At 44.2% G+C, this 27,420-nt stretch overlaps 1 protein-coding gene across 1 annotated transcript; it reads left to right on the top strand.

The window, feature by feature from the left end:
* Positions 1–2,850: 2,850 nt before the first annotated feature.
* On the top strand, positions 2,851–26,129 carry LOC311147043 (elongation factor 2b-like). Its single transcript, XM_084183650.1, has 14 exons — positions 2,851–2,982; positions 13,041–13,255; positions 14,576–14,757; positions 16,489–16,700; positions 16,927–17,105; positions 18,389–18,494; positions 18,643–18,895; positions 19,079–19,274; positions 19,392–19,515; positions 19,724–19,966; positions 21,004–21,357; positions 21,573–21,755; positions 21,896–22,028; positions 25,534–26,129. Exons 1-14 carry the CDS (start codon positions 2,980–2,982, stop codon positions 25,725–25,727), a joined length of 2,577 nt encoding a protein of 858 aa, XP_084039776.1. The 5' UTR covers positions 2,851–2,979; the 3' UTR covers positions 25,728–26,129.
* Positions 26,130–27,420: the final 1,291 nt, after the last annotated feature.

Genomic DNA, 27,420 nt, shown 5'->3' with positions numbered 1-27,420 from the left:
CCCTTTTCTCGAAAAAGCCTACCCCCGCAGAGAGGAAGTATGGAGTTGGAGACAGGGAGCTGTTGGCGGTGGTCCTCACTCTGGAGGAATGGGGACACTGGCTGGAGGGCGCAGTCCATCCATTCGGGATTCTCACTGACCACCGGAATTTGGAGCACATACGGGCAGCGAAACGGATGAACTCTCGTCAAGCCAGGTGGGCCCAATTTCTTACTCGCTTTCAGTTTATTCTGTCCTGCCGCCCAGGATCCCAGAATGTGAAAGCCGACGCACTCTCCAGAATGCATCATACCGGAGAAAGGAAGGATCTGGGGGTCCTATCCTGCCTCCGTCTCTCATCGTGGCACCTGTCGTTTGGGATGTGGACAAAGACATCCGCCTGGCGGCTCAGGAGGACCCAGCGCCTGCCAACGCCCCTCCAGGGCGCGTGTATGTACCCACCAGGGTCAGTGACCGCCTGCTGATCTGGGCGCACACCACCCTTATGGCAGGGCACTCCGGTATGACACGCACCCTACATTCTCCCTCACAAAAATACTGGTGGCCCACCTTGGCTACTAATGCTCCCTCTATATCAACTACTGTTCCGTATGTGCCCAAACGAAGAGACCTCGGAACGCCCCGACAGGCAAACTAGTTCCTCTCCCAGTGCCTCAGTGACCTTGGTCACACCTGTCCATAGACTTTGTCATCGACCTCCCACGTTCTGACGGCTTCACCACAGTGCTGGTGGTCGTAGGTCGGTTCTCCAAATCATGCTGTTTTTGCCACTAACTGGTCTTCCTTCTGCTCTCCAGGTCGCTGAGGTCCTGTTCCAACAGGTCTTCCGGCATTATGGACTTCCAGAGGACATCGTCTCGGACCGTGGCCCCAAATTCACCTCCCGAGTGTGGAAGGCTGGTTCCGTAGGGCCGGACAGGTCTGGGACACCGCCCATGTCCATCTCCAGAGGGCCATTCATCGGCAGAAGGACCATGCCAACCGCCACCGCAGTGAGGCCCCCGTATTCCAGCCTGGTGATCGTGTCTGGCTGTCCACAAAAATCCTCCCTCTCCGCCTGCCCTGCAAGAAACTGAGCCTCCGGTTTGTGGGGCCGTTTTAAGGTCCTCCGGTGGATAAATGAGGTATCGTACCGGCTGCTCCTTCCCCCTCACTACCGTGCCTCACCCACTTTTCATGTGTCTCTCCTCAGGCCGGTGGTTCCTGGTCCTCTGGCAGATGCTGTCCCCCGGGGTACTCCCCCTCCGCCCTTGGACATTGACGGGAGTCCAGCGTATGCGGTGAGGGACCTGCTGGACTCCAGGTTCCGTCGGCGACGGCTCTGTTACCTGGTGGACTGGGAGGGGTATGGTTCTGAGGAGAGGAGCTGAGTTCCGGCTGGGGACGTTCTGGACCCCAACCTAATTCGGGACTTTCGCCGCCTCGGCAACTTGAAGCTTTCCACCTTCTCCACTGCGGTCCCATCAATGTGGATAGGGGGGTGCACCCTCTGCTGTTTCCTGAAGTCCACGATCATCTCCTTTGTTTTGTTGACATTGAGTGAGAGGTTATTTTCCTGGCACCACACTCCCAGAGCCCTCACCTCCTCCCTGTAGGCTGTCTCGTCATTGATGGTAATCAAGCCTACTACTGTTGTGTCGTCTGCAAACTCGATGATTGAGTTGGAGGCGTGCTTGGCCACGCAGTCATGTGTGAACAGGGAGTACAGGAGGGGGCTGAGCACGCACCCTTGTGGGGCCCCAGTGTTGAGGATCAGGAGGTGTTGTTTCCTAACTTTACAACCTGGGGGCGGCCCGTCAGGAAGTCCAGGACCCAGTTGCACAGGGCGGGGTTCAGACCCAGGGCCTCAAGCTTAATGATGAGCTTGGAGGATATTATGGTGTTGAATGCTGAGCTATAGTCAATGAACAGCATTCTTACTTAGGTATTCCTCTTGTCCAGATGAGATAGGGCAGTGTGCAGTGTGATGGCGATTGCATCGTCTGTGGATCTATTGGGGCGGTAAGCAAATTGAAGTGGGTCTAGGGTGACAGGTAAGGTAGAGGTGATATAATCCTTGACTAGTCTCTCAAAGCACTTCATGATGACAGAGGTGAGTGCTACGGGGCGATAGTCATTTAGTTCAGTTACCTTTGCTTTCTTGGGTACAGGAACAATAGTGGCCATCTTGAAGCATGTGGGGACAGCAGACTGGGATAGGTAGAGATTGAATATGTTCGTAAACACATCAGCCAGCTGGTCTGCGCATGCTCTGAGTCTAATACATCCACAGTGGGATTTCAACAGCTTTTTCTGTTTATTGTCATAATAAGGAATTATTGTATTTAATTTTTAATTATGTAACAACATTCCAACTTTGTTTATCATTATCTTGTTCAAATATGGCACAATTCCACTATTTGTATCCGTTTGCATCACCTTCAATGAGGGACTTTTATTTTGAAGGCAAACCACCAATTTCACTATTGTTGGTAATCATTAGTGTGGCTACTTTCACATAGGTAGTGACAAGCGGGTACCAGAGCCGCGTTCAGCCGGAGGACGGACACAACATTCGCAACGTTCAGAGAGGCATGTTTGTTCACATTATATATTTCTATCTGAATCTAATGAATCATGTCAGATCAATTCATCACATTTCTATCAACGTTCCAAAACGTTTTTGTACTGATGATGCCCAGGCGAACCCACTGAGCTTTTCGAGCGCCGCTCTTCCCATTGCTTGTCTGTCTGTAAAGCCTCCGCAAATGAAAACGTGTGGTGGGTGGGGTCGGCCCGGCCGAACCCGCCCATAACCGACCCCGCCCTGTTCCGTGTGCTGCAGAGAGGGGCTTCTCCACTACGCTTATCAGAAGAACGTGATACAATGCAGCGTAGGCTGTCATAAGCGCTGTTTTTCCTGCCTATCCTTGGACGAGATAGGCGGTGTATTCTCAGTGTTCATTTTACCAACAAGTTCATCTACGAACATCAGGCAAAATGGTAAGTCGAGTTTGAAGTGTTTTACTATGATTCGGTGAACCGGAGATTCTGTGTTGTCAGTGGGTAAAGAGTTAGTCCTTCTCCGTTGTCGGTGAGCAGTTGAAATTAACCTGGCCGGGTGAAGCAGCCTCCGAACCGAAGATGGATGTTCCATCTGTGAGAACGGCATGACGACGTTTAGAAAACCGCGGCGGACAACGCGAAATAAATCTCAATTTGAGATAGTGATTTGAAAGCTTCCAATTTCTCAGAATAATTTCGTTTGAGGAATATGAGGGTTGTCTGAATCTACGCAGCGGTCATGTTGGTTTTTATCAAGTTAGCCATCTTTAGAGGTAAAGTCTGTCTTGTATAACTGGGCCGCTACATACAGTAACTAACTAGCTATCACCCGCAGTGCTTTTGGAAGGACAGGACTTTGGTGTTTTTGACCACAGTAACTTTAGTCACTGTTCACAAGTGTCATTGCATCGGTATTCAAAACAGTTGGTAACGGTAACTAACGTTAACTGTGTCCCGTGTCTAATTGTAAATGTATAACGTACGTTAGCTAGCACATAATGTTCAAGTTTTGTAAATTGGCCACCTAGCAGTAAAACGTCAGTTATTTGGTCAAAGGTGGCATGTAGGTCATGACTTTGTTTTAGATACATTGGCTAGCTACGGGTATGTGCTGGATTGCTAAAAGGTAAGCCAGCAAGTGATGCAGTTGTGCACAATTGTCAATTCCCTGTAGTGCTTCACGACTTATATTATAGTAGGCTGGACACATGACATGTTAACGTTTTCTGATTAAAATGAGTTTATTGCATCCGCCATGGAGCCCAGTTTCATAAAACCGTATGTCCCAGCTCCTTGCCGTAGTTTTGAAGTAATCGTGAAAAAACAGACCTAATTTTAGGGAATGTTTCACCCTCCCATCTATTAGCACCAACTCGCCTTCCGAACGTTCTAATGCCAACCAATTGTTCTGCGTCACAATGCCAGCTTCGCTATTGTTAGCAATTTAAATGTTTAGTCATTTAGCAGACGCTCTTATCCAGGGCGATTTACAGTTAGTGAGTGCATACATTTTTTCATACTGGTCCCCCGTGGGAATCGAACCCACAACCCTGGCGTTGCAAGCGCTAACCTCTACCAACTGAGATACACGGGACTACAATGAGATCTACCCGCGTAAACCTTGTAGCATAGGAGGTTGGTGGCACCTTCATTGGGGAGAACGGGCTCGTGGTAATGGCTGGAGCGCAATTGGTGGAATTGGATCAAATGCATTAAACACATGGGTTCCATGCGTTTGAATGCCATTCCATTCGCTCCTTTCCAGCCATTATGAGCCGTCCTCCCTTCTGCAGCCTCCACTGCCTTGTAGGCTTCAAATCAAATTGTATTTGTCACATGCGTGGAATACAACAGGTGTAGACCTTACCGTGAAATGCTTACTTACAAGCCCTTAACCAACAATGCAGTTCAAGAAATAAGAGGTGAAGAAAATATTTACTAAATAAAATAACAACAACGAGGCTATATACAGGGGGTACCAGTACCAAGTCAATGTGCGGGGATACAGGTTAGTCAAGGTAATTTGTACATGTAGGTAGGGGTAAAGTGACTGTGCATAGATAATAAACAGCGAGTAGCAGCAGTGTAAAAACAAAGGGGGGGTCAATGTAAATAGTCCGGGTGGCCATTTGATTAATTGTTCAGCAGTCTTATGGCTTGGGGGTAGAAGCTGTTAAGGAGCCATTTGGACCTAAACTTGGCGCTCCGGTACCGCTTGCAGTGCGGTAGGAGAGAGAGAATAGTATGACTTGGGTTACTGGAGTCTTTGACAATTTTTTGGGCCTTCCTCTGACACCGCCTAGTATATAGGTCCTGGATGGCAGGAAGCTTGGCCACAGTGGTGTACTGGGCCGTACGCACTACCCTCTGTAGCGCCTTACGGTCGGATGCCGAGCAGTTGCCATACCAGGTGGTGATGCAAATGGTCAGGATGCTCTCGATGGTGCAGCTGTATAACTTTTTGAGGATCTGGGGACCCATGCCAAAACTAACCTCAGGTAACTTAAAGTGGAACTGACAGTGTTTTAACTACTTTGCAGATATGAAACAGACAATCATAATATCAGTCAAAAATATTAAATTCCCAGTTTATGCTTCAAAACCAACTTTATAAGAGGTTTTAAAAATAGGTTGGTTCTATTGGACTCAAAATTCCATTATGTACAGTAAGGCATTGTTGGCAGAATAGATGGATGCAGTTCAATGCATGATTAATATAATTCACCAATACATTTCTTGGTAGTCCAAAAAATATTGCTATCAGGTTATAAATCACAGCTGGCCTGGTACATCTTTTGCTGCCTTCACCCATTCGGCATGCACCGTTTGTTTCAATGACTCAATATTTTGAACAAAAACAGACAACTAACTAGGTTGGGAATGTCAATACAATCAAACTAGCAAGGGCAATGATCACAAGTCTGTCATAACGTGGCTAATATGCTAGCGCGCGTGTCAAACACAAGGCCTGCGGGCTCACTAGGACACAGAAGCGAGTATAAATGAGTTAACAGTTGTCATCTAATTACAGCCTGATGCGCTCACATTGGTGAATTCAACTTCAATTGTGCTGCTTCCGTGTGTCCCGTTTACAGCGCGCAGCAGAAGGAAAGTGTACAGACACATGCCACAGTCCTAGCTAGGCTACTAAAATGTTGCAGTCTGGCTTCGGTTTTTAAAGCTTGACAATGAATAACCAAAAAACAACAACCTGCAACAAAACACCATGCAAGCCTATTACAGCAACATTTGAGCAGTAGCCTAGGTTGGCTACTCAATTACAATACATTTTGAGTGCACCATACAGCAATGCTGCATTCAACCGCACCGGTGATCAATGTGCATAAAAAATGTTACAACCTATAGCTATGTTTTTGTTCTTTGGAGTTAAATACTTTTTGATTAGGTTCACAGTATATTATGCACATCTGCAAGCATAGCACCAAAGCCTGGACAAATATTATTTATCTTGTTTTTTAATGTTAAAATGCTATATATAGCATCCTATGTACATAAGTGGACATTATAAAGGGCTATATATTTTTTCTAATAAAACAATGGCCACCGAAGTAATTGTTTTTTCAGTATGGCCTGTGCGCAAGTTCCCATTCAGTTGTGAAAACATGGGTTGGGGCAAGCTGCAGAAAGACGAGCAGGCTACTATTTCCCATCGTTTATCAGTGCAATTTTGACGGCCAACTAGCTGAAAAAGTTTGAGGGTTGCCTCGCAATATTTTTTATAGCTCATCTCGCTCTGGCTAGCATTAGTTGTTGATCTTGTTGATGTGTATAAGAAAGGGAGGGGGAGAGAGCCTACCTTTTCATGGTTGTTTGATCAATAGGACTGTGACGTTCCCAAATGTAAGAGGAATCCCTTGGTATTTACATATTTGCACAAATCCATTCAGGTGTTTATTGTGGCTTTTGGCGAATGTGTTCCAATTATCTAAAGTCTAGCTGTGGCTACTGCCTGTAAACGCACAGTTCAGTTCAAAGTGAATGATGGCATGCCCGTGTGGCAAATTGATTATTTACATATAGGCCTACTGTAGCTCTGATTGGCTGTAGCATGTCTGCGTAGACTCCGGTCCTGGACAAGGCAGATGTTTTTATTTATTTACTGCAGTGTCTATTAATTGTCCGAACACACGGCCACTTTCCCGCTCTATATTGCTATAGAATTTGTACAGATGCCTTACTATATGTAATTCCACAAAAATCTTATGACAACTTGAAAATGACCATATGTACACTGCATTTGGGAAGTATTCAGACCCCTTGACTTTTTCCACATTTTGTTACATTACAGCCTTATTCTAAAATGGATTACATTTTCCATTTTAGTCTCTTGTGGTATGTCTCTATAGAGTCTATAAGCTTCGCACATCCAGGCACTGGGATTTTTGCCCATTCTTCAAGGCAAAACTGCTCCAGCTCCTTCAAATTGGATGGGTTCCGCTGGTGTACAGCAATCTTTATGTCATACCACAGATTGTCAATTGGATTGAGATCTGGGCTTTGACAAGGCCATTCCAATACATTTAAATGTTTCCCCTTAAACCATTCAAGTTGTTTTAGCAGTATGGTTAGGGTCATTGTCCTGCTGGAAGGTGAACCTCTGTCCCAGTCTCAAATCTCTGGAAGACTGAAACAGGTTTCCCTCAAGAATTTCCCTGTATTTAGCGCCATCCATCATTCCTTCAATTCTGACCAGTTTCCCAGTCCCTGCCGATGGGGGGGGAAAAACATGGTGTTCTCGGGGTGATGAGAGATGTTGGGTTTGCGCCAGACATAGCGTTTTCCTTGATGGCCAAAAAGCTCAATTTGAGTCTCATCTGACCAGAGTACCTTCTTCCATATGTTTGGGGAGTCTCCCACATGCCTTTTGGCGAACACCAAACGTGTTTGCTTATTTTTTTTCTTTAAGCAATGGCTTTTTTTCTGGCAACTGTTCCGTAAAGCCAAGCTCTGTGGAGTGTACGGCTTAAAGCAGTCCTATGGACAGATACTCCAATCTCCGCTGTGGTGCTTTGCAGCTCCTTCAGGGTTATCTTTGGTCGCTTTGTTGCCTCTGATTAATGCCCTCCTTGCCTGGTCTGTGAGTTTTGGTGGGAGGCCCTCTCTTGGCAGGTTTGTTGTGGTGCTATATTCTTTCCATTTTTAATAATGGATTTAATGGTGCTCCGTGGGATGTTCAAAGTTTCGGATATTTTTTTTATAACCCAACCCTGATCTGTACTTCTCCACAACTTTGTCCCTGACCTGTTTGGAGAGCTTCTTGGTCTTCATGGTGCCGCTTGCTTGGTGGTGCTTCTTGATAAGTGGTGTTGCAGACTCTGGGGCCTTTCAGAACTGGTGTGTGTGTTTTATTTATTTATTTATATATATATATATTTATTTATATATATATATATATTCAGATCATGTGACACTTAGATTGCGCACACAGGTGGACTTTATTTAACTAAATATGTGACTTCTGAAGGTAATTGGTTGCACCAGATCTTATTTAGGGACTTCATAGCAAAGGGGGTGAATACATATGCACGCACCACTTTTCAGTTATTTATTTTTTAGAATTTTGTTAAACAAGTTATTTGTTTCACTTCACCAATTTTGACCATGTCCATTACATGAAATCCAAATAAAAATCAATTTAAAGTACAGGTTGTAATGCAACAAAATAGGATAAACTCCAAGTGGGATGAATATGTTTGCAAGGCACTGTACCCCATAATGACAAAGCAAAAACTAGTTTTTTGAAATCTTTGGAAATGTATTAATCTTTTTTTTTTAACTATCACATTTACATAAGTATTCAGACTCTTTACTCAGTACTTTGTTGAAGCACCCTTGGCAGCGATTACAGCCTCGTCTTCTTAGGTATGACGCTACAAGCTTGGCACACTAGTATTTGGGGAGTTTCTCTGCAGATCCTCTCAAGCTCTGTTAGGTTTGACGGGGAGTGTCACTGCACAGCTATTTTCAGGTCACTCCAGAGATATTCGATTGGGTACAAGTCCGGGCTCTGGCTGGGCCACTCGAGAACATTCAGAGACTTGTCCCGAAGCCACTCCTGCGTTGTCTTGGCTTTGTGCTTAGGGTCGTTCTCCTGTTGGAAGGTGAACCTTTGCTGCAGTCTGAGGTCCTGAGCGCTCTGGAGCAGGTTTTTCATTAAGGATCTCTCTGTCCTTTGCTCCGTTCATCTTTCCCTCGATCCTCACTAGTTTCCTAGTCCCTGCCGCTGAAAAACATCCCCACAGCATGATGCTGCCACCGCCATGCTTCACCGTAGGGATGGTGGCAGGTTTCCTCCAGATGTGATTCTTGGCATTCAGGCCAAAGAGTTCAGTCTTGGTTTAATCAGACCAGAGAATCTTGTTTCTCGTGGTCTAAGAGTCGTTTAGGTGCCTTTTGGCAAACTCCAAGTGGGCTGTCATGTGCCTTTTACTGAGGAATGGCTTCCATCTGGCCACTCTACCATAAAGGCCTGATTGGTGGAGTGCTGCAGAGATGGTTGTCCTTCTGGAAGGTTCTCCCATCTCCACAGAGGAACTCTGAAGCTCTGTCAGAGTGACCATCAGGTTCTTGGTCACGTCTCTGACCAAAGCCCTTCTCCCCCGATTGCTCAGTTTGTCTGGGCGGCTAGCTCTTGGAAGAGTCTTGGTTGTTCCAAACTTCTTCCAGTTAAGAATGATGGAGGCCACTGCGTTCCTGGCTGCAGACTATTTTTGATACCCTTCCCCAGATCTGTGCCTCGACACAATCCTGTCTCTGAACTCTACGGACAATTCCTTCGACCTCATGGCTTGGTTTTTGCTCTGACATGCACTGTGAACTGTGTGACCTTCTATATAGACAGGTGTGTGCCTTTTCCAAATCATGTCCAATCAATTGAATTTACCACAGGTGGACTCCAATCAAGTTGTAGAAATCTCAAGGGTCTGAATACTTATGTAAATAAGTTATTCCTGTTTTTTTATTTGTAAATGCAGACATTTCTAAACCTGTTCACTTTGCCATTATGGGGTATTGTGTGTAGATTGAGGACATTTTTTAAATTCATTTTAGAATAAGGCTAACGCTAACAAAATGTGGAAAAAGTCAAGTGGTCTGAATATTTTCCAAATGCAATCAGCGCTCGTGCGTCAGAAAATGTAAAAAAAAAAAAAAAAAAAAAAAAAGTGTAATTCTTCTTGTGGGTGTATATGAACAGATTTTAAGAATTTCCTGTTGCTAAAATGCTGTCAGTTCTACTTTAATATTAACATTTTTACGGCTACTTGGTGAGTGATATCACATTGTGGTGACCCATGGTGCCAGAGATGGCTGGCACCTACCCATCAAAAGTTAAACATTTTCTGGTCATAGTTAATCATATTTATTCCGAAAAAGGTGTAAAACCTCAACAAAACGGGTGTCCCTGTCATCATCTTCAAGATGTGGCCAATTTTAAACTGCCATAATTTTTTTCATTAAGAAATAAAATAAATTGACACTTTTTGTTGTTTTTAAATGGCAGCGTTGTAATTTGATATGCGTCAATCTGTTCGTTCATAGGCATCGAATTGAGTGTGTTGCGCAGGTTCACTGAGTTGCAAACCAACTGGCTGGGTCTAGCTCATTGATTTGTAGATCTGATGACTTGCTACCTCAGATTATGAGCCCAGCGAGTGTCGTGAATGAGGTATGTAGTACCCGCAAATGGCCACAGGGAGGAACTAGAGCTAGAGCTATAAACCATAGTTTTTTTTGCCAGAAAACCTCAACTTAACCCTAGGTAAACCCCTTAGTTATGTAGAACTTATTTTAGCCTTAACTCTAACCCTGTACAGACAGTAACCTTAGCCATAACCCTAATTCTAGGGTTTAGTAATAATATTATTCTAGTAAATACTAGTATTAAATAGGATTTATTGTTTTATAAAAACCTGTAAGTATTCGTTGTTTTTTTTAAATGATGGTATTTATTATTGCAAGGCAAAACACCTGATAAACAAGCCACTTTAAAAAATATATTTTTTTGCATGTGATTTAAACTGGGTGTGACCTAGTAACCTCTGAAAGTCCAGCAATTGGTGTAGGATAGGTGGGGCAGGGTCCTTCCGAGTGGCACAGAGGTCTAAGGCACTGCATCGCAGCGCTTGAGGCGTCACTACAGACCCGGCAGATTTGAAACTGATCGCTGGAATTAATACGAAAAATCTACTTTATTTCTATGTTGCCTCTCCATTGTCTTTACGGTCTGCTGTAAATTAATTGCTAAATATTACCAATAGATGGCAGCATAAGACCACAAGGCATCAGTTCTAGGCTACAAGCAGCGATATGATTGGCATAAAATAGCATAAGACCAAAGACTGTCCCATGATTTTTCTAAAAAGTTCACTCATTACTTTACAGTTAGCTGCTTGAAAGTATGTGAACCTCTTGTGCAATTACTGTTTTTTTCCTTTTGTTTTTTTTTAACCATGAAATCTTCATTTAAATCATAACCAGTCTTTTTGATATGACATAACAGGTTTATATTTACCAATACCATATGTTGGTGTAGAGGAAATCATACATGTTATAGAATATAACATAAAAAAAAAAAAGGATTTAGTGCAGGTGCTAAAATAAGTGAACCCCAAGTTGCATTGGTTAAATCAGGTAGGTAAGTAGAATCAGGTGGGTAAATAATTAGCTACCAAATGAACCAATCAAAGGAGAGATCATTAGGAAAGAGTTTGGGTGGGACTCTGATAAATAGAGATAAGAAACCTGGTCAGTTTGGTGTTACCCATCCAGGTGAATGCAAAGCGCACCATGCCGAGAGGAAAGGAGATCTCAGAGGACATCAGGACGAGGGTAGTGAAAGCACATCAGTCTGGGGAAGGCTATAAAATCATCTCAAAAAGATTTGAGCGCCATCAGTCCACTGTGTGGCATATAATTTACAAATGGAGAGCATTTAACATGACAGCAACTCGGCCTGGAAGTGGACGCCCTTCCAAAATATCAATAATAAATCAGGTAAAAGCCAACCCAAACATAACATCTAGAGATTTGCAGACCTCCCTTGCTGCATCTCAGGTAACTGTGCATGCTTCAACAATAAGAACACTGAATCTAAATGCCATTCATGGGAGGGTTGCGAGGAGGAAGCCTCTGCTGTCAAAAAAGAACCAAGCTGCCAGTCTAAACTTTGCCAGGGATCACCTGGACAAACCTGAAGGTTTCTGGAAGTCCATTCTCTGGACCGATGAGTTCAAAATGGACCTTTATGGTCACAATAAACACCGCTATTTTTGGCGAAAACCCAACACTGCCTACCACCAAAATAACCTTATCCCAACAGTCAAGCATGGTGGTGGGAATGTCAAGATCTGGGGCTGCTTTTCTTCCTCTAGACCTGGACGACTCCACATCATTAAGGGAACCATGAATTCTGAGGTATGCCAGGAGATTCTTGAACACAACGTCAGGGAGCTAAAGCTGTGCCGAAAATGGGTCTTCCAACAAGACAACGACCCAAAGCATTCAAGCAAATCTACCAAAGAATGGCTCAGGAGAAAGAAGATTTGTGTTTTGGATTGGCCAAGTCAATGTCCTGACCTAAATCCAATCGAGATGCTGTGGCAGGACCTGAAGCGGGCAGTTCATGCCAGACACCCCTCAAACCTCACACAATTGGCTGAGTTCTGTAAGGAGGAGTGGGCAAAAATCCTTCAAAACCGATGTTAGAGACTGATTACTGGCTATAGTCTAAGTTATCGCTGCTAATGGAGGTGCCACAAGCTTTTGACTGAAGGGGTTCACATATTTTTTTCAAATCTGATTGTGGTTATCAAATAAAATGTATGCTGCTATAGGATCGACAGTCCATCAAAGATAATTTCACTTTCTGCGTTGCCTTTTAATTGTTGTTTTGGGGGGGGTTTAGACCAGGGTTGCTGCTGTTAAGAAATGTCAAACGCATATGCACAGTACAAATAAAAAAGTGAATCTTAACGTCCACTCATTTTCACTTAGGGTGAATTTACATGAGTAAAATATGTCTAGTGAGATTATTTTTTTAAAGCCTTTCATTTTCTATTTGGCTAACAGAGCAAAAATGCTGTCTACTGGTATTAAGGTAATTCTTCCAGGGACATGTGATGTGGGAGAGCAATTGTCTTGACACTACTCCTCAGATGAGGGTGTGTGGTGACGATGTCTCCCACATTACCTCTGGAGGTAGTGTGGGAGACATCTCTTAAAGAGATTTGAATCTAGATCTGTGTCTTTACACTACGCAAGTATCTCTCCTGGACGTAGTTTGTGTAATCAAATTAGTGTAAAAAGTCCCGTAGTCATGCATGTCAATGAAAGACTAAGTGAGCATTTGACATAAGTGAGTTAGGGTTCGCCCCCAAATGAATTAATTGACCCTTTTATTTAGCCAGGCTAGTCATCAAGACGAGAACATATTATTTTACAATAATGTCCTGATTGATTTGATCTTTGCTCTTCAGGTGAACTTTACAGTGGACCAGATCCGTGCGATCATGGACAAGAAGTCCAACATCCGTAACATGTCTGTGATCGCTCACGTGGATCACGGCAAGTCCACGCTGACGGACTCCCTGGTGTCTAAAGCTGGGATCATCGCGGGGTCTCGCGCCGGAGAGACCCGCTTCACAGACACACGCAAAGACGAGCAGGAGCGCTGTATTACCATCAAGTCCACGTAAGTAGTACAGTTCATGTAGTCCGTCCCAGTTTGGGCCCGTTTGCCTCTGTTTCATTTGTAGTGAATACATTTGACATTTTAGTCATTTAGCAGACGTTCTTATCCAGAGCGACTTACAGTTAGTGAGTGCATGCATTTTTTTTCTTCATACTGGTCCCCCGTGGGAACCGAACCCACAACCCTGGCGTTGCAAGCGCCATGCTCTACCAACTGAGCTACACGGGAATACAACCCAGGAGTGTGTGTTTGGATCTTTCGTCTACAGTATAGGAATTGGTAGGTTGGATGTTGCTGGGGGGGGGTGCAGCAGCTCACACTCTTACATAAAAAAAATAAAAATAAAGTACTTTATTTTAAAATCATTGACATTACGACCTGTTGGCCTTCATCTGAATAAATGTACATTATTTTAAAGTAGTTTCTCGAACTTGAGAACCCCTTGACCTTTGACCAATTTTTACAGCCTGAATTTAAAATTGATTCAATTGAGATTGTCACTACACAATACCCCTTAATGTCGAAGTGGAATTGTGTTTTTAGAAATGTTTACAAATGAAAAGCTGAAATGTCTTGAGTCAAGAATTCAACCCTTTGTTATGGTAAGCCTAAATAGGTTCAGGAGTAAACATTTTCTTAGTAAGTTGCATGGACTCTGTGTGCAGTAGTGTTTAACATAATTTTTTTAATGACTACCTCATCTCTGTACCCCACACAAAGAATTATCTGAAAGATCCCTCAGTCGAGCAGTGAATTTCAAACACAGATTCAACCACAAAGACCAGAGGTTTTCCAATGCCTAGCAAAAAAGGGCACCTATTGGTAGATGGGTAAAATAAAAAGCAGGCATTGAATATCCCTTTGAGCATGATGAAGTTATTAATTACACTTTGGATGGTGTATCAATACACCCAGTCACTACAAAGATCCAGGCATCCTTCCTAACTCCGTTGCTGGAGAGGAAGGAAACCGCTCAGGGATTTCACCATGAGGCCAATAAGTGAAATCAATAAGTGTATGGCTGAAAAAACCCTGCATATACTTATGCCTGAGCTGAAGATGCCAAATTAGAGGTAGAAAACTTTGGAGATTTGGATAACAAACAACAATGCAGGATAAGTTACAGTGCAGCTTGTTCAGTGCTGTTCTGTCGTTCCCCCTGCACACATCAACTAGTTTCCTACTATCCCTGTCTGTCTGCATCCCACGGCTGACAGGGACGCTTGGTTTCAGACACTATATAAAAGAAATAATATATATAATTTAACAACAACGTTGGAACACCTACCATTCACCTATCCTCTCCCTCACTCCTCTCAGGGCCATCTCTATGTACTACGAGCTGGAGGAGAACGACATGGCCTTCATCAAGCAGACTAAAGATGGGCTTGGCTTCCTCATCAACCTGATCGACTCCCCGGGCCACGTGGACTTCTCCTCCGAGGTCACAGCCGCCCTCAGGGTCACAGACGGAGCGCTGGTGGTGGTCGACTGTGTCTCAGGTAGACTTTCTCCTGTCTTGGTTTCTCTCGCTCTCATTTCTCACTGGGAGATTCTCAATTGCAAATGACGTTTTACGGGGTGGAATCCCAAATGTAAACGTGTAAAGTAGTAAAAAGCATTTTAGCTAGTTGTGCGACATTTTATAGATAAAAGGATAGGTAGCATATCATTTTTAAATATGTGCGTACTTTACTCCTAAACAACAGCTGATTCAAAGGGGGTGTTGCAGATTTCAAAACTTTTCCACGAAAGGACTCTGGTAGGATATTCTTGTGATTCCTCGGCGATCGAGGAGGCGATCAAGGAGGTGAGGATACTTCCGTTCGCCTACTAACTAATTTTCCTTTTCTGAATTGGATTTGCTCAACTCCTGCGTCCTCTCTCGCCTCCTTTTGAAAAAAAGTCAAAGGTAGTCGAGGCAGCGAGAAGAGAGAACGTGGACGAAAATGCGCTTGTATGAAATGAATCTCCTTCCCCACTCGCGCGTCATAAGCCAAATTACTTTTACAGGGGTGGATCCCAAAATAAATTAGTAAAGTGATAAAAACGAATTAAGACATTTTATAGATAAATGGATAAGTAGCTTATTGTTTTTTAACGTGCACACATTACTTCTCCGACAAAACAAAAGCCGATTCAAAACTATTCCGCAAAGGACTCTGGTAGGATATTATGGCCCTTTAAAATCCATGTCGCATAGAACACGGATGGAATCACTGAATCCAGACATTAAAACGGAATTCAACAATATTCCAAAATATATTGAACTAGTAAGAAATCAACTAAATGTTGAATTTAGAATATACATTAATTTGCCCAAGATTATCAAAATGCATCAGTGATTCATATTTTCCTTCAACTTTCTGAAGAGGCAATGGCACAGGAATGCCCCTGTCTGTGTGCGCGTGTTTGTCTACCACTTTGTGTAGCCGTTAGCGACGATGCTAATGTAATGACGACGTCTTCTGGTAGATGGAGAGGTTCCCAAAAACCTTCACAATTAGCTGTTAACTACAAAGTAGTTTATGCCTACCTTGCAGAATATCATGATTTGCATCATTCCAGTAGCCATTAGTTTTGCAAACTTTGCAATCACATGAGCGCTACAGAAACATCGCTAACGCCCCCCAAAAACAGGCTGGTGCACAGTTGAATGAAAGGGTAATAACTACACCCCAAAATCCAAATGTCTTAGATTTTCCCAGACCTCAAGTGGTCTCCAGATGTGGTTTAAGCATTGTGGACATTAAATGTTGTTGTTTTTCTATTATATATATATATATCACAAACTGAATGGCGGAAACCTGTTAAAACAAAAGTGAGAATGGGATTTGGGGAACAAATAACCTATTCTATAGGGCCCTAGGATACACATGACTATCCTTGATGAAAGGTGGCTATCGAGGAGGGGAGGACACTTCTGTTCGCTTACTAACGAATTGACATCTCCTCGACCACTTATCTATCGGTTTCCGGGTTACGGAGGAGAGAGGGTGGAGGACGGACTTTTGCCCAAAAGAGTGTCCCATTGTCCTTTCTCAGTGTCCTTCTTTCTCGCTCAGGTCTTTCTCAATGTCCTTTCTCTTGCTTCCTCTCTCTCACTCTAACTCCTACTCTCACTCTCACTCATTGTCCCGGTCTCCTCTTTCTCTCAGTGCAGTCTTTCTTGCCCACTCAATTTCTGTCTTTGGATTTTAATATAACACCTTCATTCTCCCTCCCCTTTTCAGGTGTGTGTGTGCAGACAGAGACTGTGTTGAGGCAGGCCATTGCTGAGCGCATCAAGCCGGTGCTGATGATGAACAAGATGGACCGTGCCCTGCTGGAGCTGCAGCTGGAGCCGGAGGATCTGTTCCAGACCTTCCAGCGCATCGTGGAGAACGTCAACGTCATCATCGCCACCTATGGAGAGGATGAAGCAGGACCAATGGGCGCCATTATGGTGAGAGGGACACACACCTGACAAGCATAAATCTAAGTAGTGATCAGTTGGAGTGAATTCCTTCTAAATTCCAGCCATTTCAGGAGTGGAGTTGCACCGCTATGGAGGAAATCCATGTCCAGTTCAACTGAATGATTTAAATGGGACTTGTCCCCAAACTCTGATGTGATCAAAGGGAAACATGTTTGGCCTAAGACAACGACATGGTCCTCTTGTCGTCCCTCAGATTGACCCTGTGATCGGTACCGTAGGGTTTGGGTCTGGTCTCCACGGCTGGGCCTTCACCCTCAAGCAGTTTGCTGAGATGTACGTGGCCAAGTTTTCTGCCGGCAAAGACACACAGTTGGGACCAGCAGAGCGGTGTAAGAAGGTGGAGGACATGATGAAGAAGCTGTGGGGAGAGAGGTACGCTCACACACTCACGCATATATAAATACCACTACACACACATTGTACATGCATACACATTTACTTTACATACACACACTGTATGTACTTGCGTAGTACTCTCACACACACACACACATACTGTACATGTGTAAACACACACACACACACACACACACACACACAGAGGTGTAAGAAGATGGAGGACTTGATGAAGAATCTGTGGACAGACGGGTCTATGCATCCGACAGAGAATAGTGAGGCAAGAGCTACACAGGTATGCCCAGAGGTGGAAGAACACCATGTAGAAATTGCAGGTAGACTGGTACACACTTACTCTGATTGCATTCCAGATAGACATTCTCTGGTGTCTGTACAGATTGTCAGATCTATACAATGTCTTGAAGTGTAACATCTCAGGAATCACACGAATGTGATGAAGTAATCCTATAATTTCTACAGAGCTGCACTGAAAATGTGTATCTGGAATGCACTTTATCTCTCTCTCTGGGTGCACTTGATTTAGAACGCCTGTCGTGTTGGGTAGGTGTAGCTTGAACCTTAGGACCAATGAAATGGTTCCAAGGGGGACGATGCCGCCAACCCCGACACTTCGGACTGAATAAATTAAGTGTGCCTGTTCTCTCTCGCTTTCTCAATCACACGCACACAGGTGAGGGCGTGGCAATATTGAAAAGTGTTTGCAGGTATGTGACGTGACACGGGCAGCCCCCTATATGTACAGGGTTTTTCTCTGTATGGAGACCTGAGGAAGACCAAAGGGTTGAAGACAAAGTAAACACATTTGGGAGCCTAAATCGCAGGTGCGCACTCTTCTCTTATGCTGGCAAACAATCTGACATGTTGCAAAAATGTCCTGTTTTTGGCTGTTGACTTGTTACAGCTGATTGTATCGTCCTGTATGTAAATGCTTGCGAGTTCCTGGCTGTCCTAGTGACATGAAATGTAGTTAACTGTTGCACTTGTCTTTTTTCTTGACTCTTAATAGCACTAATTTTGCAGATGGCAGCTATTTTTGAAGAAGGTTTTACTCAGCTTTGTTATCAAACAGGATCGAGGTCTGTGAAATTGAAGTCGGTTAATTCATGAAGTAAACTTCACTTCCTGAATAGAGACTTCAATTGGAATGGACCTCAACCATGCTTGGAACTTGAGTTGAATGCACTGAATGCACGTTTTGTTGAAATATGCACCGCTCTGGATAAGAGCGTCTGCTAAATGACTGAACTGTCAATGAGAATATTAAAGCGTGTGTTTTTTTTGTTTTATACAACTGGCAGGTTTTTTGACCCAGCCACTGGGAAGTTCAGTAAGACTGCCACTGGCCCCGACGGTAAGAAGCTGCCCCGCACCTTCTCTCAGCTCGTGCTGGACCCAATCTTCAAGGTGAGACCGGACATGACGCCCCTAAAGTGTTTTGATTCATTGATTTAATTTATGCAATGCATTGACCAATATTAATTTATAAATGTTTTTTTTTAAAGGATGAAAAGCAACTGTCTGTCTTCCCCTCCCCCGTTCTCCCTCCCTCCAGGTATTCGATGCCGTCATGAACTTCAAGAAGGAGGAGACGGCCAAGCTGATAGAGAAGCTGGACATCAAGCTGGACACAGAGGACAAGGAGAAGGAGGGCAAGCCCCTACTGAAGGCAGTAATGCGTCGCTGGCTCCCAGCCGGAGAGGCTCTGCTTCAGATGATCACCATCCACCTGCCCTCCCCCGTCACCGCCCAGAAGTACCGCTGTGAGCTGCTTTACGAGGGACCAGGAGACGACGAGGCCGCCATGGGTGAGGACAGGCGCACGTGCACACACCGAGACCCTGAACAACTGACCGGGGACAGATAAAAGTACACTGTGCCTGTCCATGTCAACTAGCAAAGGATGGCTTTCTGTCAGGAGGACAATTTAGACCCAACACGTTTCCTAATTAATATAAAGTCTAATATCATACTTACCGTTTTCCTCTCAGGTATCAAGAACTGCGACCCCAAGGCACCTCTGATGATGTACATCTCTAAGATGGTGCCCACCACAGATAAGGGTCGCTTCTACGCCTTCGGCCGTGTCTTCTCTGGCTGCGTGGCCACCGGCCTGAAGGTGCGCATCATGGGACCAAACTTCACCCCCGGGAAGAAGGAAGACCTCTACATCAAACCCATCCAGAGGTGTGTGTGTGTGTGTGGAGTACCATTTAGAGCGGCAGATACATGTGTGACTTCAAACTTTTAAGTATTGTATATTCTCTCCTCCCCTCAATCTGTTCTTCCTCCCTCCCTCCGTAGGACCATTCTGATGATGGGGCGTTACGTGGAGCCCATTGAGGATGTGCCATGTGGGAACATTGTTGGTCTGGTTGGAGTGGACCAGTATCTGATTAAGACAGGGACCATCACCACCTTTGAACAGGTGGCTTGTACATCTCATCACATTATAGTATAGGAAATCTCTGAAGGCCACAATGACTTTTAATGACAAAGAAGGATTTTCATTCAATTTATTTTGCACTCCTAGACTTTTGCTCTGGTCAAAAGTAGTGCACTATATAGGGAATAGGGTGCCATTTTGGATGAACAATAGATGAATATTTCTCACGTCATGTATGCTCGTCCAACAGGCCCACAACATGCGTGTGATGAAGTTCAGCGTTAGCCCCGTGGTGAGAGTGGCTGTGGAGGCCAAGAACCCTGCTGACCTGCCCAAGCTGGTGGAGGGCCTGAAGCGTCTGGCTAAGTCTGACCCCATGGTGCAGTGTATCATCGAGGAGTCTGGTGAGCACATCATCGCTGGAGCCGGAGAGCTCCATCTGGAGATCTGTCTCAAAGATCTGGAGGAGGACCACGCCGGCATTCCACTGAAGGTGAGGGAGGGGAAGGAACAGACTACGTATGAGATAAGGTGTTACTGAACAATGTGCTTTCTCCAAGTACAATACAATGGTACACTACATCGAGAAGGTGATTTGTTTTCCACTGCCTAACAAAGAGAATCTGCAATAGGAAGTGCGTGTCTTTACTCTGTAGACATTACAGGACATAGCAAGACTACCGTTATGGAAATATGTCTATGTAGACGAATGCACTGTCCTAACTAGGTATGGGCATGGTTATTCGAATATCCAAACGGACGTTAATATTCTAATACTTGCGAGAGTATTCATTTTTTGGGGAGGGGGGAAATCAAAGGTCTATTTTAACAATAAAAAGGCTTTGTCTAAATAATTGTGACATTGCTACACACAAGGATATACCATGACATTTGAAAATCTTAATTCAATAAAATAAACGTTTGAATGTAGCTTTTAGGACGTGTGCCCCATAAAAAAACATACCGTAGCCTCGGATTTAATGCGTTTGTTATTGTCGGCCAAACAAAGTGGCGCTGTCTATACACTCAGTGGCTCCATGGGTAGCAAGCAAAGTGGGAAATCTAATCAATTAAGTTAGTTAAATGAGAAGGAGTAGACTACAACGAGCAACCATCAGGTAGGCTGTTTAAAATGGAGTTGTAGACAAGGATGGGGAAGCGCAGAAAAATGGCCTCTGTAGCTAGCTAGCTGGCTAACATAACTGGCTAGCTTCTTTTAAATTGATTTGATGCAGTCAAGACGGGCACTACCAGATGGGACGATAGATAAGCTATCTGTATGGCTACTCTCGCTCTCATATCAAACTCATGAGCCACTGCCCATTCCCCGCACATCTGCAAGCAAGCAACGCGGCACCTCTTCCAAGTCGCGCAGGCTGGGCAGCAAGCCAGTTCCCAAGTTTAAACTTTTTAATTTTGGGGGGACTATCTGGTTATCTGAAGAAATGTCAATATATTATTGGATCAGTGAAATTATTTAAAATGCCCATCCCTAGTCCTAACTTGATTCACAACTCCTCCCCCTAACAGAAATCAGACCCAGTGGTGTCCTACAGGGAAACTGTGTCTGAGGAGTCTGAAGTGATGTGCCTGTCGAAGTCCCCCAACAAGCACAACCGCCTGTACATGCGGGCGAAACCATTCCCCGACGGCCTGGCTGAGGACATCGAGAAGGGTGACGTCAGCCCCCGGCAGGAACTCAAGATCCGCGCCCGCTTCCTGGCCGACAAGTACGAGTGGGACGTGTCGGAGGCCCGTAAGATCTGGTGCTTCGGCCCCGACGGCACCGGGCCCAACCTGCTGATGGACGTGACCAAGGGAGTCCAGTACCTGAATGAGATAAAGGACAGCGTGGTGGCCGGCTTCCAGTGGGCCGTCAAGGAGGTGGGTTTCGGTTTAGTTAGTTAAGCTTGACAACCAACTAAGGCACCGTCAATAATTTTCCTTGCCAAAGCTCATTGAAGCATTGCAGTTCAAATCTGCATTCATGACTTCAGTTTGTAAGTAGACTTGAATCTGCAGTTTAGGCCATGCCAAGATTGCATAGTATTTTTTTCTATCCTGAGTTGTGAAGTGTTGTTCCTTCTTCCCTCCTACAGGGTGTGCTGTGCGAGGAGAACATGCGTGCGATCCGCTTTGACATCCACGACGTGACCCTGCACACGGACGCCATTCACCGCGGTGGCGGACAGATCATCCCTACCGCCCGCAGAGTGCTGTACGCCTGCCAGCTCACTGCCCAGCCACGACTCATGGAGCCTGTCTACCTGGTCGAAATCCAGGTGTGTGTGCATACGTACGGTGTGCGACTACTTTGACACTTGAACTCGACCACTCTTACATTAAATTGTATGCTAGGCTATTGGGGGTTATTTGGAATCAAGTGTCGGAGCCATGTATTTCCTGTTTCCTGTCTCTGCAGTGCCCAGAGCAGGTAGTGGGCGGGATCTACGGCGTGCTGAACAGGAAGCGAGGTCACGTGTTCGAGGAGTCCCAAGTGATGGGCACGCCCATGTTCATCGTCAAGGCCTACCTGCCTGTCAACGAGTCATTTGGTGAGTGAGAGTTAACTTTATCTGGGGCTTACCAGGGAAAATTTGAATTTCAGTTTACTTGACGGAATTGAAATGGAACTGACCCCAACCCTGTGTAGAACATTTATTCTTATTTGATGGGTAATGTAAACTGTAATGTATAGAGTTGACCCATTTGCCTTGACACAACCTTCTGAACATTTCACTGTTAACTCTCAAGCTACCAACTTACTTTACATACAACGATTACCAACTGGGGTACCCCAAGAAACTATTGGAATCACAGCAACATATCAACTTATTTACCATTACACCCCTAGTGCCTATATAGTACATACATCATAGACCCACGTCATTTACACACACACACCAGGGTTTCCATTAACCAGTAATAGCCAACTTTTTTCAGATTAAAATAAATAGAAAAGCCGATAAATAAAATTGGCGCCGACCAATTTACCGGGAACAGAAGAAAAAATCCCATTGTAAAATAATACTTTTTAGCCTGTTCATTGATGGACATACCAGTCGACGTAAATACATTTGACTGGTCATGCTTATCGGTCAATAGATTCATTTGCATAATTTGGTGAAATTTAAATTGCCGCATGTACAGTATATATTATGGATCTTATTTATCACACGCATATAGATACCCAGCCTTTGAGTGGAAAATCTGTCAGACCACGTATGAGCTGCTGCTGCAGCATTTTGTGGTGCTGATTTAAGGCAACTGGGAACTCTGAAAAATACAAGGTCAAATCATGACGTTAGTGATCATCAGGTCGGAAAGTCGGAACTCTAGAAAGAGGCCAGAGTTCCCAAGTTGGAATTCCAAGTTGGATGACCGTACAAAAATATTTTTCCTGGTCGGAGCTAGTTTTTTCCCCCTGTTGTCTTGAACGCACTGAAGTCGGAAGTCAGAGATTTCCGAGTTCCCAGTTGTTTTGAACGCGGCATCAAACGACAACGGAAGGCAGGCTTCATCAGCGCGTCACACACCACTTGTTCAAAGTAGCCTATGAGATCTCCTGTCTTTCTAACTGATATTTTCATCTGTCACATGAAATCGCTTGCATGTGCAGTGCCCTTTTTGACAATGGTGTTTTCCCGCTAATTGCATTATGGAACGAACATCCGCGTGTAGCCGACTGCCTTGTGCGCATTGCTGCGCTTATAATGTGAAGAAATAATAGTTTATCAACATTTTAAGCTAAACGTCCTGATCTGTTGCATCAGACTCATTGCTTTTTCATTTTTTTTGGGGGGGGGGGGGGGGGGGGGGGTAGTCTAGGCCTACTGGTTGTGTGAATTTGGGATCAACTGTCCCAGAGTCTGTTTGGAATAGGCTTTCTTTCTTGACAAGCTGACCAATAGAATAGGTAGCCTACATTTTTCTACTGTAGTAGATTGACATAGGCTACTGATTTTGTTGTTTGTTGCTCGTCTTGTTGGCTGAGGAATAGTAAATGTGTAGTTATTCTAACGTGTTCAAAGTGCACATCAGAATTCGGCAAGAAGGACCGCACATTGTTACATCCTCGACTTGCATGTTCTGTTAATATTAATGACCCATATTCTAAATGTGATTTCTGTCATTTTGAGCACCGGTAAATTTCTCAAATGTCTGGTAAATTTAATGTTGCCGGTCAAATGTCCAGTGCCACATTTTCATAACGGAAACCCTGACACACACACACGTCAGCTCAGACAGATTAACTTCAGAGAGGCCCAGCTCCTGAGCTCCATCAGCAGCAGATTTTAATTTAGAATGGAAAATGAATGTGTTTATGCAACAAATGTTAGCGCATCGCATCGAACCGAGTCACATCGATTCGCTCTCTAATTACATTTTACATTTTAGTCATTTAGCAGACGCTCTTATCCAGAGCGACTTACAGTTAGTGAGTGCATACATTATATTTTTTCATTCCCGTGGGAATGGAACCCACAACCCTGGCGTTGCAAACGCCATGCTCTACCAACTGAGCTACATCCCTGCCGGCCATTCCCTCCCCTACCCTGGACGACGCTGGGCCAATTGTGCGCCGCCCCATGGGTCTCCCGGTCGCGGCCGGCTACGACAGAGCCTGGATTCGAACCAGGATCTCTAGTGGCACAGCTAGCACTGCGATGCAGTGCCTTAGACAACTGCGCCACTCGGGAGGACAAACCGAGTTGTTTAAAACTAAAACGTATTGTTCTTGTTCCGGAGCCCATGTATCGAATCATCTTGAAAAGGAAAGCTGCACATCCCTAGCGTGTACATAAGGTGCTCCATCTCTGAAGGTGATCTGTCTATCTGGTCAAAATCACTGACGCGGGTCCCCCTTCATCCTCTATGTTAATCTTTAATATTATGTTACATCCTGTAGCTCAGTTGGTAGAGCATGGCACTTGCAACGCCAGGGTTGTGGGTTTGATTCCCACGGGGGGCCAGTATGAAAATGTATGCACTCACTAACTGTAAGTCGCTCTGGATAAGAGCTTCTGCTAAATGACTAAAATGTAAAATAAACCTGGATTGAAATAAATACCTTTATTTATTTTTATTTGCCCTAGAATAACTACTTATCGGAGAATACACACTGAATCTACATAGAGCTGTAATATATCTGAGTTCTGTATTGCAGTTCTATCAAGAATTTATACCATTGGCAGACTTTTATGCACAAAAATAAGCTAATTTCGGTTTCGTACACTTGTCATACGATATGTGGTATAGAAAACACAATCTTAGGCAAGTACACAGGGAACTTTATCTCTGCAGATCTGTCTATCTGGTCAACTGATACAGGTCTCCCTCCACCCTCTGGTAGTATGGATAACTTGTCTCCAGAGAAACCTAGATTAAAATAAAGGTAGTATTAATCAAATTACTATAGGTGGAATTAGGTATTTTTTTTAGCTGGGTCAAAATGACCCCAAATGATGTTTTTTGTAAGATTTTTTTGTTGTATTTTGTCCATATTGATACAAAAACACTAAACAATGAATTTAGTTTTGTTAAGAACAAGTTGATTGACAAGTGATGAAGAATTGAATTAACCACCTTCGGCTATGATCAAAAATATGCCTCTGGGGTCAAAATGACCCCAGTCGGTAGCTTGAGGGTTAAACGCACCTGGAGATGATCATTTCCTTCTGCAGGGTCTGTGTTTTCTAATTAGGACCCAGAGTTTCCCGGGTGTGTGGACCTGTTCAACTATACTTGTGGGGACTAGAAGTCCTGACAAGAATAGTAAACAAACAATAATTTGACCAACTGGGGACATTTTGTTAGTCCCCACACAAGGTCAAATGCTATTTCTAGGGGTTAGAATTAGGTTTAGGGTTGGGAGCTAGGGTTAGTTTTTGGGTTAAGGTAAGGAGTTAGGGTACGGGTTAGGGAAAATAGGATTTTGAATGGGACTGAATTGTGTGTCCCCACAAGGTTAGTTATACAAGACTGTGTTCAACCACTACTGGCAGATAGACCTCAAGCTTTAAACCTATTGTCTTCACCCCCCTCGCTCTCCTCTCCCAGGTTTCACAGCTGACCTGCGCTCCAACACGGGCGGCCAGGCCTTCCCCCAGTGTGTGTTTGACCACTGGCAGATCCTCCAGGGGGACCCCCAAGACCCTACCACCAAGACCGCCATTGTGGTGGCAGAGACCAGGAAACGCAAGGGGCTCAAAGAGGGCATCCCCGCCCTAGACAACTACCTGGACAAATTGTAAACGCTGGTTCTGAATCCCAAATGGGTCCCTAGCCACTATGACCCCCTCTAGGCACTACATTTTAAAAGTTGTTGGCTAGGCATAAGCAATAAGCAAGATTTCAGATTTCACCTAGCCTATCAGAGGGTAACGTGGAGCTATAAGTATATTGCTTATGGTATACCTATCCGTCTCTTTCCCATCTACACAGTGCCCAAGGGAATGGACTAGGGGTTGGTTTGGAATTTAGTGGATGTCTGAACATTCCCCCCCCCCCCCCCCCCCCCCCCTTAATTCCTTCTATTCCACCACTGTACGAGTGAGGGATGGGACTGTACTGATGCAGTGGCGCTTGCCTAAATGGAAACTTGGTGAAAACAAACCAAGGATAAAACTGTAAATCATAATAAAGATTGTACTTGGGGTGGACTTCTGTTCATTGGCGGTTGAATGGTGATCTAACATTTGTATAAAAAAATATTACTTGTCAGTTGATTTGACTCGTAGAACAGTGATTCTCAAATGGTGGATCGGGACTGCCAGAGATTACGTTTGATAAATGGTATAATTTTGTTGCAACAAAAGTTGTCATATACAATCAATTACTTTTTATGGTGATTTGATTTCCATATCTTCACAGACACCCATGTTCATTAATTAGTGCTAGTCTATGCAGAACTGTTTGCACCATTTCTGGTTCACTGAATTCCTATACTTTATAGACTTTACATCTTGCATTGATGAACACATGATAAAGGCAAAGAAAGCAGCCCGAGACTTATTGTGTTGACAACTTCGGTTTCAGGAACAAAAAGGATTAAAGGGACAAACTGCCGCTGTTACATCCATTTTTGGACAACATTTTTGGACTTTATGTACCATATATTCTTCAAGAATCAAACTTATAAATGCCTCATGAGCTTAGTTGAACTGTTGTACCCCATCAGAACCCAAAATAAGCTTGTTTCCTCCCAATGGTTGTAAACAAACTATATAGCCTTAACATGGTTAAAACTATGTGGTCCTCTGTAGCTCCGCTGGTAGAGCACGGCGCTTGTAACGCCAAGGTAGTGGGTTCGATCCCCGGGACCACCCATACACAAAAAAAAATGTATGCACGCATGACTGTAAGTCGCTTTGGATAAAAGCGTCTGCTAAAAGGCATATTATTATTATTATTATCATATCCTGGATGGTCATTCCTTGCATCCATAGTGGTCACATTTCTCCAGCCCTATTTTTACTGAAACCGGCACAGCACGCTTTGTTTCTACGGCTGATTGAAGCTTTAACTAAGGGCTGGATTCAATCAGTTTCGTGGAAGAGCCGAGGTAAATTGTGAAGGTAATTTCAGATTGAGCCGACCTATGCAGCATTAACCGTGAACGCAGTCTCCGCGACCAAAAGAACATTGCCTTTAATTGTCAATCGCGTTAAGCAGATCTTCATTTAGGGTAGGGACGTCCTAAGGATTTGGGTTAGCACTGACCGATTTGAATAGATCTCTAAGGCCTCGTTTCAATCAATTCGAGTGTTAACTACGGTATTAGCTGACAAATCAGTGAGCTCTTGTAACAAACTACTCCCGTATCCCTACCCCGTTAAAGTAAAAAATGGCAATAGAAAGTGTAGGGTCTCGATATAGAAATAATGCCAAGCGAAGGCATGTTTTCATGTTAATTTGAATGGGGAGATTTTTAGCCTCAGTCTAATA

Source organism: Coregonus lavaretus (assembly GCF_964263955.1).
Source record: "Coregonus lavaretus genome assembly, chromosome: 19".
Classification (NCBI taxonomy): domain Eukaryota; kingdom Metazoa; phylum Chordata; class Actinopteri; order Salmoniformes; family Salmonidae; genus Coregonus; species Coregonus lavaretus.
This window is presented reverse-complemented; position numbering and strand designations above follow the sequence as displayed.